The sequence below is a fragment of the Ammospiza nelsoni genome, chromosome 8 (assembly GCF_027579445.1).
Source record: "Ammospiza nelsoni isolate bAmmNel1 chromosome 8, bAmmNel1.pri, whole genome shotgun sequence".
In the NCBI taxonomy this organism is placed as follows: Eukaryota; Metazoa; Chordata; class Aves; order Passeriformes; family Passerellidae; genus Ammospiza; species Ammospiza nelsoni.
Genome location: NC_080640.1, coordinates 14,201,299 through 14,213,947, shown reverse-complemented (window position 1 = coordinate 14,213,947; position 12,649 = coordinate 14,201,299). Strand labels below are relative to the sequence as shown.

Here is a 12,649-nt window from a genome sequence, read left to right as displayed (position 1 = left end):
TCCTGAGCAGCCTCCCCGCCTCCTCAAGGCGTTCCCCGCCTGGCCCCCCGTCCCTCCCCGTGCCCGGAAGCCCTGGGAAAAGTTCCGCCGTGGAAGCAAAGTCCAGGCGGACAGAGCAAAGCCGGACAGAGCGGCCATGGCCGGGCGCTGCGCGCTCCGGGGAACGCTCGGTCCGCGCTGCCCCTCCCGCTGGCCGCAGGGCTGGCGTCTGTGCCTGCGGCCGCCAGGAGCGCGTCTGGCCCATGCCGGGGCCGCGGCCCAGCTGCAGCAGGAATACGATGCGGTGGTGATCGGGGCAGGTAACAGAGCCAGGGAGCGAGAGCCGGGCTGCGGGCGGGGACCCACATCTGCCCACCCCCCAGGGCAGATAGCAAAGGAGCAGCTCGGTGGGGACCGCAGTCGTGCTGGACGTATTGCAAACCCCCAGACTGCTCCTCATGCCTGGGACCACACAGGGGTCTGGCACAAATTGCAGCCCCCCAGCATCAGAGCACTGTAGGAACATCTGCCTTGAGTGATTCTGTCCCCCTCTGCTGCACCATTAGGGCCAGGGGTGTAGGGCTGGGGGAGGATTCTCCTTGTCACCTGAATCCCTGTGTCTAGAGCCTGTTATTGGGGTGGCTGTGACAGCCCCATGACCCAGGCACGGCAGGGTGCCCTGTGCTGCAGGCCCATCACCAACACTGGACTCTGCTCATCTCCCTCTCTTCTTGCAGGACACAACGGGCTGGTGGCAGTGAGTACCTAGAGTGGCGTGCTGCCTCTCCTCCATCCTCAGGGACAGCAGGGACTGGGAAGGGTCTGCGCTGAGAGCAAGGGAGGGCTTTGGTGTCCATGGGGCTGGGGCTCCCACAGGCCCTCCCTAGTGAGGGGGGCACTATGTGCAGGAGGGGCCTCCTGTTGGCAGTGGCAATCCCGGCTGGAGGGATGGCAGTGTGCCCCGTGCTCCCCACAGGCTGCCTACCTGCAGCGGGCAGGGCTGCGCACGGCTGTGCTGGAGAGGCGCCACGTGCTGGGCGGCGCCGCCGTCACTGAGGAGATCGTGCCAGGTACCACTGCGTGCCCCTTGTCCCCCTGGCCAGCCCTGCTGGTGGACATTCCCCACCACCCCACATGTTCCAGGGTTCAAGTTCTCCCGGGCATCGTATCTGCTCAGCCTGCTGCGACCACAAATCTATGCTGATCTGGAGCTGCAGGTACTGGCACCCATCCTTTGCTGGGCTGCTGGCAACTCCCAGCGTGCAAGCAAGGGGGACTCTGCTGCCAGGCTGTCCCTGCAGGGTGGCTCCTGCAGTGGGGACATCCCTGTCTTGCAGCGGCACGGTCTGAGGGTACTCCCAAGGGACCCCTACTCCTTCACCCCACTGCTGGAGGACAGGAGCCCTCCTCGCTCCCTTCTGCTGGGACATGACATGGCCCAGACTCAGCAGCAGATTGCTCAGTTCTCCCAGAAGGATGCCCAGGTACCAGCAGGGGCGTGCCCCTGGCACAGCAAAACCCACAAGGGGCTGCCCTGCCCCTGGAGTGGCAGAGATGCTCCTGAGTGGGGTATCCATTGCACCCACAATGGTGCAGCCCTTGCTGTCCACCCTCTGTCCCCTTCCAGGTCTATCCTGAGTATGAGGCGTTCATGGGGCGCATGGTGTTGGCCCTTGACCCACTGCTGGATGCCCCTCCAGTGGATACAGCTGCCCTGGGAAAGGGTTCCCTGCCCCAGCAGCTCAGGAACCTGCAAACCCTGAAGCCCTTGCTGCAGGCAGGTACATCTGGGATGCCAGGGACCTTGGCAGCAAGGGGTGTTTGCCAGCACCTGGGATGGGCAGTGCAGAGCCTCCTCAGGAGCCCAGTGTGGGCTGGCAGGCTCTGGTAGGCTTGCTCACCTTGGTGCCGCTGAGTGACCTCCAAAGCCAGCTGGGCACCAGTATCCAGCCCTGGCACAGCCATGCAGGTCTCACACCACCTCTCCACCCCCAGGGCTGGCACTGGGGCGGCAGCTGCCCCACTATTACGAGGTGCTCACAGCTCCCATCTCCAAGGTGCGTGCTGGCAGTGCTGGTGTGGAAACACCCTCTGCCTCTCCTGCCTGCCAGGATGCTGCAGCAGCTCCCCACCCCAAGCCTGGCATGCTCTCTTTCTCCTGGGCCAGATCCTGGATCACTGGTTTGAGTCAGAACCCCTGAAGGCAACTCTGGCTACTGATGCTGTGATTGGAGCCATGGCCAGCCCACACACCCCTGGCAGTGGGTGAGGGATCCTTCCCCCCGGGGCTCATGCCTGCACTGTCCCCCCTTGCCGTGCTCTGTGCTTGGCTCTGCTGCACCAGTACCCTGTGCCCTGCCCCCTGCCTCTCCCTCCCACTGCCTGCTCAACTTTGCCAGGGTGCCTCAGGGCTTGGTGCTGGGCAAGGGGCTGCCCCCAGCCCTGCCAGTGGCTCTCCTGAGTGGCCCCCACCTATCCCTTCACTGTTTGGGCACCTCTGTCCCCAGGCTGGGCTGAGTCCTGGCTGGTGCATCCTCCCTGTAACTGAGTTTACATCCCATGAGGTGGCATGGTCCCATGGGGGGACTGTGGGGGCTGTGGCACCATCCTCACTACCCATGCAGGGAACAGATCCATCCCCTCAGCCAGCAGCTAATCCAAGGTCCTACTACCTCAGGTATGTGCTGTTGCACCATGTCATGGGTGAGCTGGAGGGACGGCGCGGGGCCTGGGGCTACGTGGCAGGCGGAATGGGAGCCCTGTCCTACGCCATCGCCCAGGCAGCCACTGCCCGGGGAGCCCACATCTTTGCTGACAAGGTACGGGGTGTCTGGGAGAGGGGAGCTGCTTGGCCATGCCCTCAGGCAGCAGGGATGCTCTTGGTAAAGTCCTGTCCCCTACCCGTGCCCAGGCAGTGTGCCACGTGCTGCTGGGCAGGGCCGGGGAGGCGCGGGGTGTCGTGCTGCAGGATGGGACAGAGGTGAGGAGCAAACTGGTGCTGTCCAATGCCTCCCCCCAAATCACCTTTCTGGAACTCATTCCTCAGGTATGGAGTGCGTGGGGCTGGGGGGGGCTTGGCCTGTTGGAATAGCCCATTCCCACTGCCTCTCACAGCCACCCTCTGCATGGTGTATCCCACCCTAGGAGCAGCTGCCCAAGGACTTTGTCCAGCGGATCCGACAGCTTGACACACGCTCCCCTGTCACCAAGATCAATGGTAGGTACCAGCAGGGATGCTTCAGCTGCCATCCCTGCTGGAGGAACACTGGTGCCAGGCTCAGCAAGAGGCTGCACCCCACTTCATCTCCCCATCCCATGCCCAGTGGCGGTGGATCGGCTGCCCAGCTTCCTGGCTGCCCCCAATGCCCACGATGGCCAGGCCCTGCCCCACCACCAGTGCTCCATACACCTCAACTGCGAGGGCACCCAGCTCCTGCACCAGGCATTCACTGAGGCTGCCCAGGGGCACCCCTCCAGCAGGTAGGAGCCTGTACTGGCACACCTTGGTGCACTGGGGAAGGGCCAGGACAGCCATGGCTGTGAATGCTGGGGAGGGAGGTATGGCATGGCTGGGTGCCCCTCTGCCTGTCCAGCTGGTCTACTGCTCCCCCAGGCCCATGATCGAGCTCTGCATTCCCTCAGTGCTGGACCCGGGGCTGGCCCCTCCAGGCTGCCACGTCGTGTCCCTGTTCACACAGTACACCCCGTCCGTGCTGGCCGGCGGGCGGTGCTGGGACGAGCAGGCCAGAAATGCATACGCAGACACAGGTACGTGATGCACACACAGAGCCAGTAACACCCATGGGCAGAGCTGCCCTGGGCTGCACAGGAGTTTGCTACCACATCCCCCGGGCTGCCCAGCAGGAGTCCCTTCATCTTTCTCTAGTGTTTGACTGCATCGAAGACTATGCCCCAGGGTTCAAGGCATCTGTCATTGGCAGGGACATCCTGACGCCACCAGACCTGGAGAGGATCTTTGGGCTGCCCGGTGGAGTGGGTACCATGAGTGTCAGCTCTGAGCATCGCTCTGGTGCCAGTGCTAGTGGTCACACGGGCCTGGGCCAGACACAGCTAGCTCACACAGAGCTCTGTTGGCAGAACATCTTCCATGGAGGGATGTCTCTGGACCAGCTGTACTTTGCCCGGCCAGTACCATCCTACTCTGGCTACCGGTCCCCAATTCCTGGCCTGTACCTGTGTGGAAGTGGAGCCCACCCTGGTGAGCAGAGCTGGCAGCAGGACCTTCATGGAGGCCTGCAGAAGGAAGAAAGTGCCATGTGGAAGAGGTGCAGCAGCATTCCCCATTTCTCCTCTCTTGCAGGAGGAGGAGTGATGGGAGCAGCAGGACGCAATGCTGCCCAGGTGGCTATCAAGGATTTCAGGCACCTCTGATGAAATTGGTGAAACTGACTTCACCAACACAGGGTTGTGACAGCAGCATGCCCTACTGGTGCCATGCAGAGCCCTGCCCATCCACAACTTGCTTCCCCAGCACCTCAGGGCAGCAGCATCTCCTGAGAGCTGGATGTAGGCTGGCAGGGTCCCCTGTGCTCCCAGCCTGACACAACCCAGCCTTGCCCCAGTGGCTCCTGGACCCTGCATGACCATGGCAAGCCTCACTCAGCCCCTGCCTGTGCCCATGGAAATAAACCCTGGCCTGGGCTCTGTCATGAGCACTCTCACTGTGTTTTTTGAGCAACTCATGCAGCTCCTACTGCACTATCCACACTTGCTGGTAATGCAGCCTTGGGGAGCTGCCAGAGAGCACAGGCACATTTCAGAGTAGTGAACAGGGACAAACAGCCCCTCACCCTCTTCTCTGCTCATTGATGCAGACTCAGGTGCGTGCAGGACTGTTTGTACTGAGTTCCCCAGCTCCGGGCAGGTCCAGACCATCCTAAGTCCTTAGAACAAGCAGGGAGCTGCCTGGATGCTGCTTTGGTGCCTGGAGTCCCCAGCTGTCCCCAGTCCGCGGCTGTTGGTGGCTGTGTGTACAGCAGACACGTGCCCAGCGGCTCAGAAACCGCAGGAGCCGGGGCTGCAGCTGCCCCTCGTGCCTCACACATGCTCCTATTCCCGACGGAAGCCGCTGCACGTGTCCTGGCCCCGTCCCCGCGTCCCCGCGTCCCCAGGGCAGATGTTCCGTGCTGGCCGCTCCTCAGCCGCAGCAGGCCCGGGTGTGCCCCTCGCCCGGGCTGCAGCCGGGAGCCGCTGGCTGCAGATTACAGAGCTCACATCCTCTCCCTGCCCTCTTCCTCCGCCAGACAATGCTCCCGATTCAGCCGCCCGCCTCGCCTCCTGCCGGGCCCTAAATACGGTGCTGCCAGGGTGAGCTGCTGCACCTGAGCTGGCTGAATCAATATTGACCGGCCAGGAATAGTCCCGCAGCCCGCTGAGAATAGCCCCGCACGCCCGCCCGCCGCCCACAGCTTCCCGCGCAGGGGCTGCCCTGCTGCCGGCCGTGTATTTTTAGCTGCTGCCGCTGCCCGGGATTGCAGGTGCTGGCACCCTGTGAGCCCCCAGGGAGACGAGGGGCATTGGCTGACACCTCAGGGCAAAGGGGACACCTCCAGCCCAGCACGGTCACACGAGCGGCAGGACACAGTGTCCGTAGAGCTGCGAGAAGAGCTGGCAGGTCCCAGAGGGGCAGAGCCCACCAGCCCCCGCAGCTCTCTGTTCTTGCTGTCCCCGGAGCAGAGGCAGAGCCCTGCCCTGCCCTTCCCCGCACCTCTCTGTTCTTGCTGTCCCCGGAGCAGAGGCAGAGCTGGGAGCGGGACCCAGCGCCCGCCTGCCCGCATCCCTGCCAGCATCTGCCGGGGGAGGAGCTCGGGGGAGGCTCCTGGCTTCACACTTAAGCAATTGATCTCCAAAACGTCGAGACGAATGAGTCACGGGCTCCACTGCTGGCCCCAACCCTGCCCTTCCCCAGGGCTTTCCGTGGCCTCCATTCTCGGGCTGGCCAGCGATTCACATCGCAGCTTCAGGGCATTGCCCCGATCCCGGCCAAGGCAGAGGCTGGGATGAGAGTGCCCTGCGAGGGGGACCCAGAGTCGTGCATCCCTGCACACCCAGAGGTGCTGGGGCTCCTTGCGAGACGTGGCGATGAGCTCACGGGCTATTCCCGGCCGTGTTGATCCTGGCTCCTCCCGGCAGGATCCGGCTGCTTTGACTCCAAACAAACAGTCCGGTGGCCACCGGCACATTCCTGGCCGGTCCCTGGGCACGGCCGGGGCACTGGGTTTCCTGTTTATCCCCATCCCACGGCGGGCGTGTGGGCAGCGGGGTGCCCCGGGGACTGGCGGCCCCCCAAGCCGGAGGTTGCTCCCGGGGCAAGTCGGGCAGGGGGCGGGGGGCATCACCGGTCCCCACGTCCCACGGAGCGGGGCTGAGCCTCAGGACCCTCACAGCCAGCCTGCTTTATGGATGGCACAGGTGATGATGCCCCAAGCCCTGGGAGAGCTGCTCTCCGGCTCTCGGTACCATCCCATACCCTGCCGTGGTCCCTGTGTCCCCAAGTCCCGGCCCCACTGCAGCACCTCCTGTGCCCGTGCACCCACTCGAACCAGTGCGTTGGTGGGAAGCTGCAGGGAATGTCCCCGGCACAGCCGCTCGTCATCCCAGGAAAGTGCGTGCTGTGCCTGGCTGCGGTTCAGCCCCGCGAGGGGAGCATCCCTGACCGAGGGAATCTGGACTCGGGGGAGGCGCAGCCTCACGGCGGGCAGGGACTGTCCGGGACAGCTCAGATCCTCCCGGCTGGGGACAGGACGGGCTTTGGGACAGGAACGGGTTTGCCCCCGTGTGCGGTGAGGCAGAGTAGGGCCGGGGGTGGGCAGGGAGCAGGGCTGGGCTCCAGACCAGGGCGGGGGGCGGGGGGCCCCCTCGGGTCGGCCCACCCCGCCGCACCATAAAAGCGGCTGCAGGCGGTGCCCAGCGGGAGGCAGGAGCTGCGGGATCCACTGCTGCCAGCGCCACCACCGTGTCCCTCGCCACCGCCTGCCCCGCACCGCTGCCGCTCCGGCACCACCATCCCTTGCCAGGGTGAGTGCCAGAGGTGGCCCCGGGAGGGTCGGTCTGGGTACCTGGAGGGGGGTCAGCAATCCCACCAGTGCTCTGAATGAGGATGTAGGGGAAGAGGTGAGGCAACGGGGACCGGGCTGAGTGCAAGATAGAGAGGAATCCTGGTGTTCAGTAGAGAATCCAGGTGGAGGATGAAAGGGGGCTCTGTGGGGCCCTCACCCATGTCCCAAAACATGGGGCAGACAGGAAGCAACAAGAGCACAGGGCAATGTTTGTGGGTCTGCCCGTGGCTGTCAGTGCCCGAGAGGGCTGTGTCAGAGCTGGCTGACCTGGTGAAGGGGATAGGGCTGGGGTATGCTGTGCATGTGTCAGGGACCAGCCCATGCATCCCCCAGAGCACAGGGACAGGGATGTCACCGCCGTGCAAGAAGGCGTGATATCCCTCCGCATTGCCCAGCTCCTGGGGCACAGGGGGGGCTGCAGCTGCACCCCCACTCTGCCATGGTCCCCAAGGACTCACTGTTGGTCTGTCCCCAGGCATCCACTCACAGAACGATGATGGTGATGCCAGCTGGCTCAAGTCACGTCCTGCTGGTGCTGGTGCTGTGCTGGGTGGCCCCCAGCAGGCAGGAGCCGGCCCCGGTGCAGCTGCGGCTGGGGGGACCCCGGGGCCCAGCTGGAGAGGGCCGGCTGGAGGTGCTGTACCAGGGCCGCTGGGGCACCGTGTGCGACGATGGCTTCGACTTCCATGCGGCCACGGTGGCCTGCCGGCAGCTGGGTTACACCGCAGCCATCACCTGGACCCACAGCGCCACCTACGGCCAAGGGGAAGGTACGGGGCAGATGGGGAATGGGGGTAGGGGTCCCGACGAGGGCAGTGTGCTTCCCGCTGGCTGTGGGAGCCTCCCCACAGGGCCGTGGGTGCAGAGAGCTGGCGGGACACATTGCATGGGGCTGTGATGCTGTGTCCCCAGGCCCCATCTGGCTGGACAACGTGCGATGTGGGGGCAGTGAAGGCTCCCTGGCAGAGTGTGCCCACAATGGCTGGGGCATCAGTGACTGCCACCATGGCGAGGATGCTGGTGTGGTGTGCTCAGGACAGCGCCTGCCTGGCAACTCCCCCCAGGCCACCGCCACTGGTCACCTGGGAGAGGTGAGTGGGGGCCCGTGGCATGTGCCTGTGGCCAGCAGGGTACACCAGGGCGACTGGAGCAGGTCCCACCAACCCTTGCCCTGCCCTTTTCTGAGTGCTCTACCCTCGATGCTGGAGCCCCAGGCCCACGCCATGCCCACTGTGGCAGGTGTTGGGACAAGCCCTGGAGGAGGTGCGGCTCAAGCCCATCCTGGCACGGGCCAAGCTGAGCATGCCAGTGATGGAGGGTGCTGTGGAGGTGAAGCACAATGGGCGCTGGAGGCAGGTGTGTGATGCCAACTGGACCAGGAACAACAGCCGTGTGGTGTGCGGGATGCTGGGCTTCCCCCGCGAGAAGCACGTCAACACCAGCTTCTACCGGTAGGGATGAGGGAGACACACGCTGCTCCTGGGCACGGGGGGGGGGGGCACACTGGGGACAAGAGATAGAGGAGTGGTCAGAGAAGGGCTGCACACATGGGTGGGTGTGCAAGGTGCTGGTATGGCAGCCTGGATCCCCTTCTTGGGCCTTTGACAAGGGTCAGAGTTGGGCTCACAGCATCCAGAAGTCTTTGGGAATGGTCACCATCATGGCTGGCAAAGTGTGGGACAAAGGAGAGGAAAGACAAGTGTCCCTTGGTCCCTCCCACCCTGTCTCAGCCTGGAACTATAAATACAGCCTATAATGAGCCCCTGCGGGTGCCAGGAGTCGCACAGTCCCGCTGGGACTCATGGTACAGACAGGTTTGGCACAGTAATTGCCAGTGGGGAGAGAATATGACATACCCTGGGGTCTCCATCTCCTGCCAGGGAGGGCAGAAATGTTGGGGCAGGGGGTTCAGAGTTGGGCAGTGTCAGCATGCTCCCTCATCTCCTGGCTCTGTACACCCACAGAAAGCTCTGGAACAAGAAGCTGAAGGACCCCAACTCCAGGTAGGACTCAGCACTGTGCATGGTGGGCAGGGCAACTTGAATGGGTGCCCAGCATGAGCATTGGGTGGGAGAGAGTCTCTGGCACCTGAGCTGACCCTGGCCCTGCTCCTCTCCCTTGGCAGCCTGAAGACCCTCAGCCAGAAGAACAGCTTCTGGGTGCACAGGGTGCGGTGTCAGGGCTCAGAGCCCCACCTGGCCCGCTGCCCTGTGCAGATGGCCCCACCAGCCCCCCGCCAGCACGCCTGCCCCCAAGGCATGCACGCCATCGTCAGCTGCCTCCCTGGCCCTGCCTTCCAGAAGGGCACGGGCAAGGGCAAGAACAAGACCGCACCAGGAAAGGTGAGCCCTTGCAGAGTTCCACACCCTCAGAGTCCCAGGGCTGAGCAGCATTCAGCCACCCCGTTTGCACTTGAGGGGGGGCTGGCTGTGCCCTGGGGTTGCTGACTGGCTGCTCTCTGTGCCCAGGTGCTCCCGGTGCGGCTGCGAGCGGGCACCCACGCTGGCGAGGGCCGGGTGGAGGTGCTGCGCCACGGGCAGTGGGGCACCGTGTGTGACAAGCAGTGGGACCTGGCTGCAGCCAGTGTGGTGTGCCGGCAGCTGGGCTATGGGACGGCAAAGCAGGCCCTGGTGGGAGCCCAGATGGGACAAGGTGAGGCAGGTGTTACAGCGTGGGCTTGGGAAACCTCTGGGCTTGGAGGGGTACGATGGGGAAATCAACTGGTTTGAGGTGTCCTGCTGGAGAATCCTGGGATGTTCACGTAGCTCCAGCCTGTCCTAGGATGAGGCTACCCTGTCTGCTCCTGCCATGGGCAGCCCCATTCCTATAAAGAATGCCCAGACCGGGGGAAGGAGGATGAGGGTGCTGCTTCAGGATGGTCATGGAGCAGGGAGCACTGACCCTTCCTGTCCTTTAGGTCTGGGGCCCATCCATATGAGCAATGTGCAGTGCACTGGCCATGAGCACTCCCTGGGCGAGTGTCGCTTCCAGGATGCTGAGCAGAATGGGTGCCGGCACGAGGCCGACGCTGCCGTCCGCTGCCACATGCCCTTCATGGACTTCAAGAGCCAGGTGAGTCCCTGCCTCCTTCCCAGGGCCTGTTTCACCCCAGCCCCATTGCACAGTCCCTGCTCCCCAAGCTCTATGCCCAGTGTGGGTGCTCAGAGCAGCCCTGGAGTGACCCAGGGGATGGGAGGACACAGAGCAGTGTCCTGATGGGGCTCTGCAGGGTGATCTGGTGGCAAATTGGTCTTTAGGGATGAAAGGAGGAAGATGAGGCAGATGTTCAGCTGGATGTGCAGGGCTGCTGGTCCCATTGCAGTGTGGAGTGGGAGAGCTGGGATCTGTGCCACATTCCAGTTCTGCCCCTCTCTGCCAACAGGTGCGGCTGGCCGGGGGCCGCAACCCCGAGGAAGGTGTGGTGGAAGTGCTGGTGCCAGTGCAGGGGCAGCTGCAGTGGGGTGCAGTGTGTGGGGCACAGTGGGGCCTGAACGAGGCCATGGTGGTCTGCAGGCAGCTGGGGCTGGGCTTTGCCAGCCATGCCCTCCAGGTGAGTGGGGTACCAGCCTGGGGCCAGAACTGCAGGGGTCCTGCAGGATGGACAGCGTGGGCATGGTGTGGCCAGGGGCTCTGGGATGGGACAGTGGGGACGATGGTGGCAGTTTTAGGGCAGGAGGGGAGGCAGGTGGGAGTTGGCAAGGGCTGCAAGGACTGGTCCAAGCACTGTGCTCCTCCTCTGTGCAGGAGACGTGGTACTGGGCAGGCAGCCCCGGTGCCAGCCAGGTTGTGATGAGCGGCGTGCGCTGTGCGGGCACCGAGCTGGCCCTCCAGCAGTGCCAGCGCCACGGCCCTGTCCACTGCCCCAGCGGCGGGGGACGCTTCTCAGCCGGGGTCACCTGCACTGCCCGTGAGTAGCAGGAGCCCAGGGGGTACTGCTGGGAGGGGGCACCCCTCTTCTCCTGTAGGAGGGTAGGGAGTGCTGTGCAGGGTGGGGACCATCTTCTCAATCCCTGCTGATCCCCTCCGTGCCAGACGCCCCAGACCTGGTGATGAATGCCCAGCTGGTGCAGGAGACAGCCTACCTGGAGGACAGACCCCTGGGGCTGCTGTACTGTGCCCATGAGGAGCGCTGCCTCTCCCGCTCTGCTGACAACATGCAGTGGCCCTACGGCCACCGCCGCCTTCTGCGCTTCTCCTCCCAGATCCACAACCTGGGAAGAGCCGATTTCCGACCGAGGATGGGGCGTCATGCCTGGACTTGGCACCAGTGCCACCGGTGAGTGTCCCATAGGCAGGGGCTGGCAGGGAGCTGCCCTGTCCTTGGGCCTGGCAGGGCATGGTGGCACCTGTCCCACCCAGGGTAATTGACAGCGTCTGAGCCAGCACTGTCATTACGGCTTTATTTGGCTTCAGGGCTGTAATTTGCTGAGTCCCTGGGTGCTGCCCTGCCGGAAGTTCTGCCAGGGTTGCCTGGGACAGCCACGTGCTCCCTGGCTGGGCGCTGGTCCTGTGCTGAGCCCCTGTCCCCACAGACACTTCCACAGCATCGAGGTCTTCACCCACTATGACCTGCTGACGCTCAATGGCTCCAAGGTGGCCGAGGGACACAAGGCCAGCTTTTGCCTGGAAGACACCAACTGCCCCGAAGGTAGGTGCCAGCTGCAGAGCTGACAGAGGCCCAGTTCTGCTCCCCAAAGGGGCTCTGTCTGTGCCTCCCTCACCTCCCTCCTTGCTGCAGGTCTTCAGCGACGCTTTGCCTGTGCCAACTTTGGTGAGCAGGGGGTGAGTGTGGGGTGCTGGGACACCTACCGCCATGACATCGACTGCCAGTGGATCGACATCACCGATGTGCCACCAGGCAGCTACACCTTCCAGGTATGGGGATGGAGGGGTGCGGGACACCAAGCTACCAGATCTCAGGGCTGGAGAGTCCCTTCCATGAGCACAACAGCATCCCTCACCCTGCTCATCAGGGTGCTGCTCTGTACCATGCTGTGCATGCCACAGCCCTGCCTGGCCAGGGCACAGCAGAGTTGCTCCCAGCCCTGCCCCTTGCCCTCCCCAGGTGGTTGTGAACCCCAAGCATGAGGTGGCTGAGTCAGACTTCTCCAACAACGTGATGAGGTGCCAGTGCAAGTATGATGGGCAGCGCGTCTGGATGCATGGCTGCCACACAAGTAAGGAGGGACGGGAGCTTAGGGGCTGTGGCAGGCAGGGTGAGGGAAGTGATGAGGTTGGGGGTGCCACAGGTTCCTTGTGCCCCCACATGCACACCTACCCCACAACATGGCTCTCCCCAGGTGATGCCTACGGTGCCAATGTGGTGAGCGACATGGAGAGACGGGAGCGCCTGGCCAACAACCTCGTGTGAACCCCTGCCATTGGCGTGGTCCCACGGGAGAGTCCGACTCCTGCAGCCCGGCCCCTGTGCCCTGGCAGCACCCGACTGAGCTCAGGGACTTGCAGACTTGTGTATTTATTGATGCTGCTGCAGAGGAGGGAGATGAGCGCCAGGGCTGGCGGGGAGTGCCTGGGGGTGCCTATGCTGCCAGCAGGATTGGAAAGAGTGGCCCCAGTACTGCAGCAGGCCT

At 63.9% G+C, this 12,649-nt stretch overlaps 2 protein-coding genes across 2 annotated transcripts; both read left to right on the top strand.

Moving 5' to 3' along the window:
• The first annotated feature begins 87 nt into the window (after positions 1–87).
• PYROXD2 (pyridine nucleotide-disulphide oxidoreductase domain 2) lies at positions 88–4,602 on the top strand. Its single transcript, XM_059477181.1, has 16 exons — positions 88–299; positions 717–736; positions 956–1,049; positions 1,123–1,196; positions 1,317–1,463; positions 1,607–1,760; positions 1,975–2,036; positions 2,147–2,244; positions 2,657–2,798; positions 2,891–3,025; positions 3,124–3,196; positions 3,303–3,459; positions 3,593–3,747; positions 3,866–3,972; positions 4,078–4,198; positions 4,301–4,602. Exons 1-16 carry the CDS (start codon positions 137–139, stop codon positions 4,369–4,371), a joined length of 1,773 nt encoding a protein of 590 aa, XP_059333164.1. The 5' UTR covers positions 88–136; the 3' UTR covers positions 4,372–4,602.
• Positions 4,603–7,378: 2,776 nt separating this feature from the next.
• LOXL4 (lysyl oxidase like 4) lies at positions 7,379–12,649 on the top strand. The gene is given in 16 exon segments (XM_059477137.1): positions 7,379–7,431; positions 7,433–7,525; positions 7,527–7,828; positions 7,971–8,149; positions 8,298–8,509; positions 9,023–9,061; positions 9,184–9,400; positions 9,527–9,710; positions 9,976–10,130; positions 10,441–10,608; positions 10,803–10,965; positions 11,091–11,334; positions 11,591–11,706; positions 11,797–11,933; positions 12,124–12,235; positions 12,359–12,649. Coding segments are annotated over 16 exon segments (2,445 nt in total). The 3' UTR covers positions 12,430–12,649.

Bases quoted from the DNA above. Each gene is read 5' to 3' on its own strand.
- PYROXD2 (XM_059477181.1), top strand. From the start codon at position 137: ATGGCCGGGCGCTGCGCGCTCCGGGGAACGCTCGGTCCGCGCTGCCCC. The intron at 2,245-2,656 runs GTGAGGGATCCT...CTACTACCTCAG, and splicing joins CCACACACCCCTGGCAGTGG to GTATGTGCTGTTGCACCATG. The intron at 2,799-2,890 runs GTACGGGGTGTC...ACCCGTGCCCAG, and splicing joins CCCACATCTTTGCTGACAAG to GCAGTGTGCCACGTGCTGCT.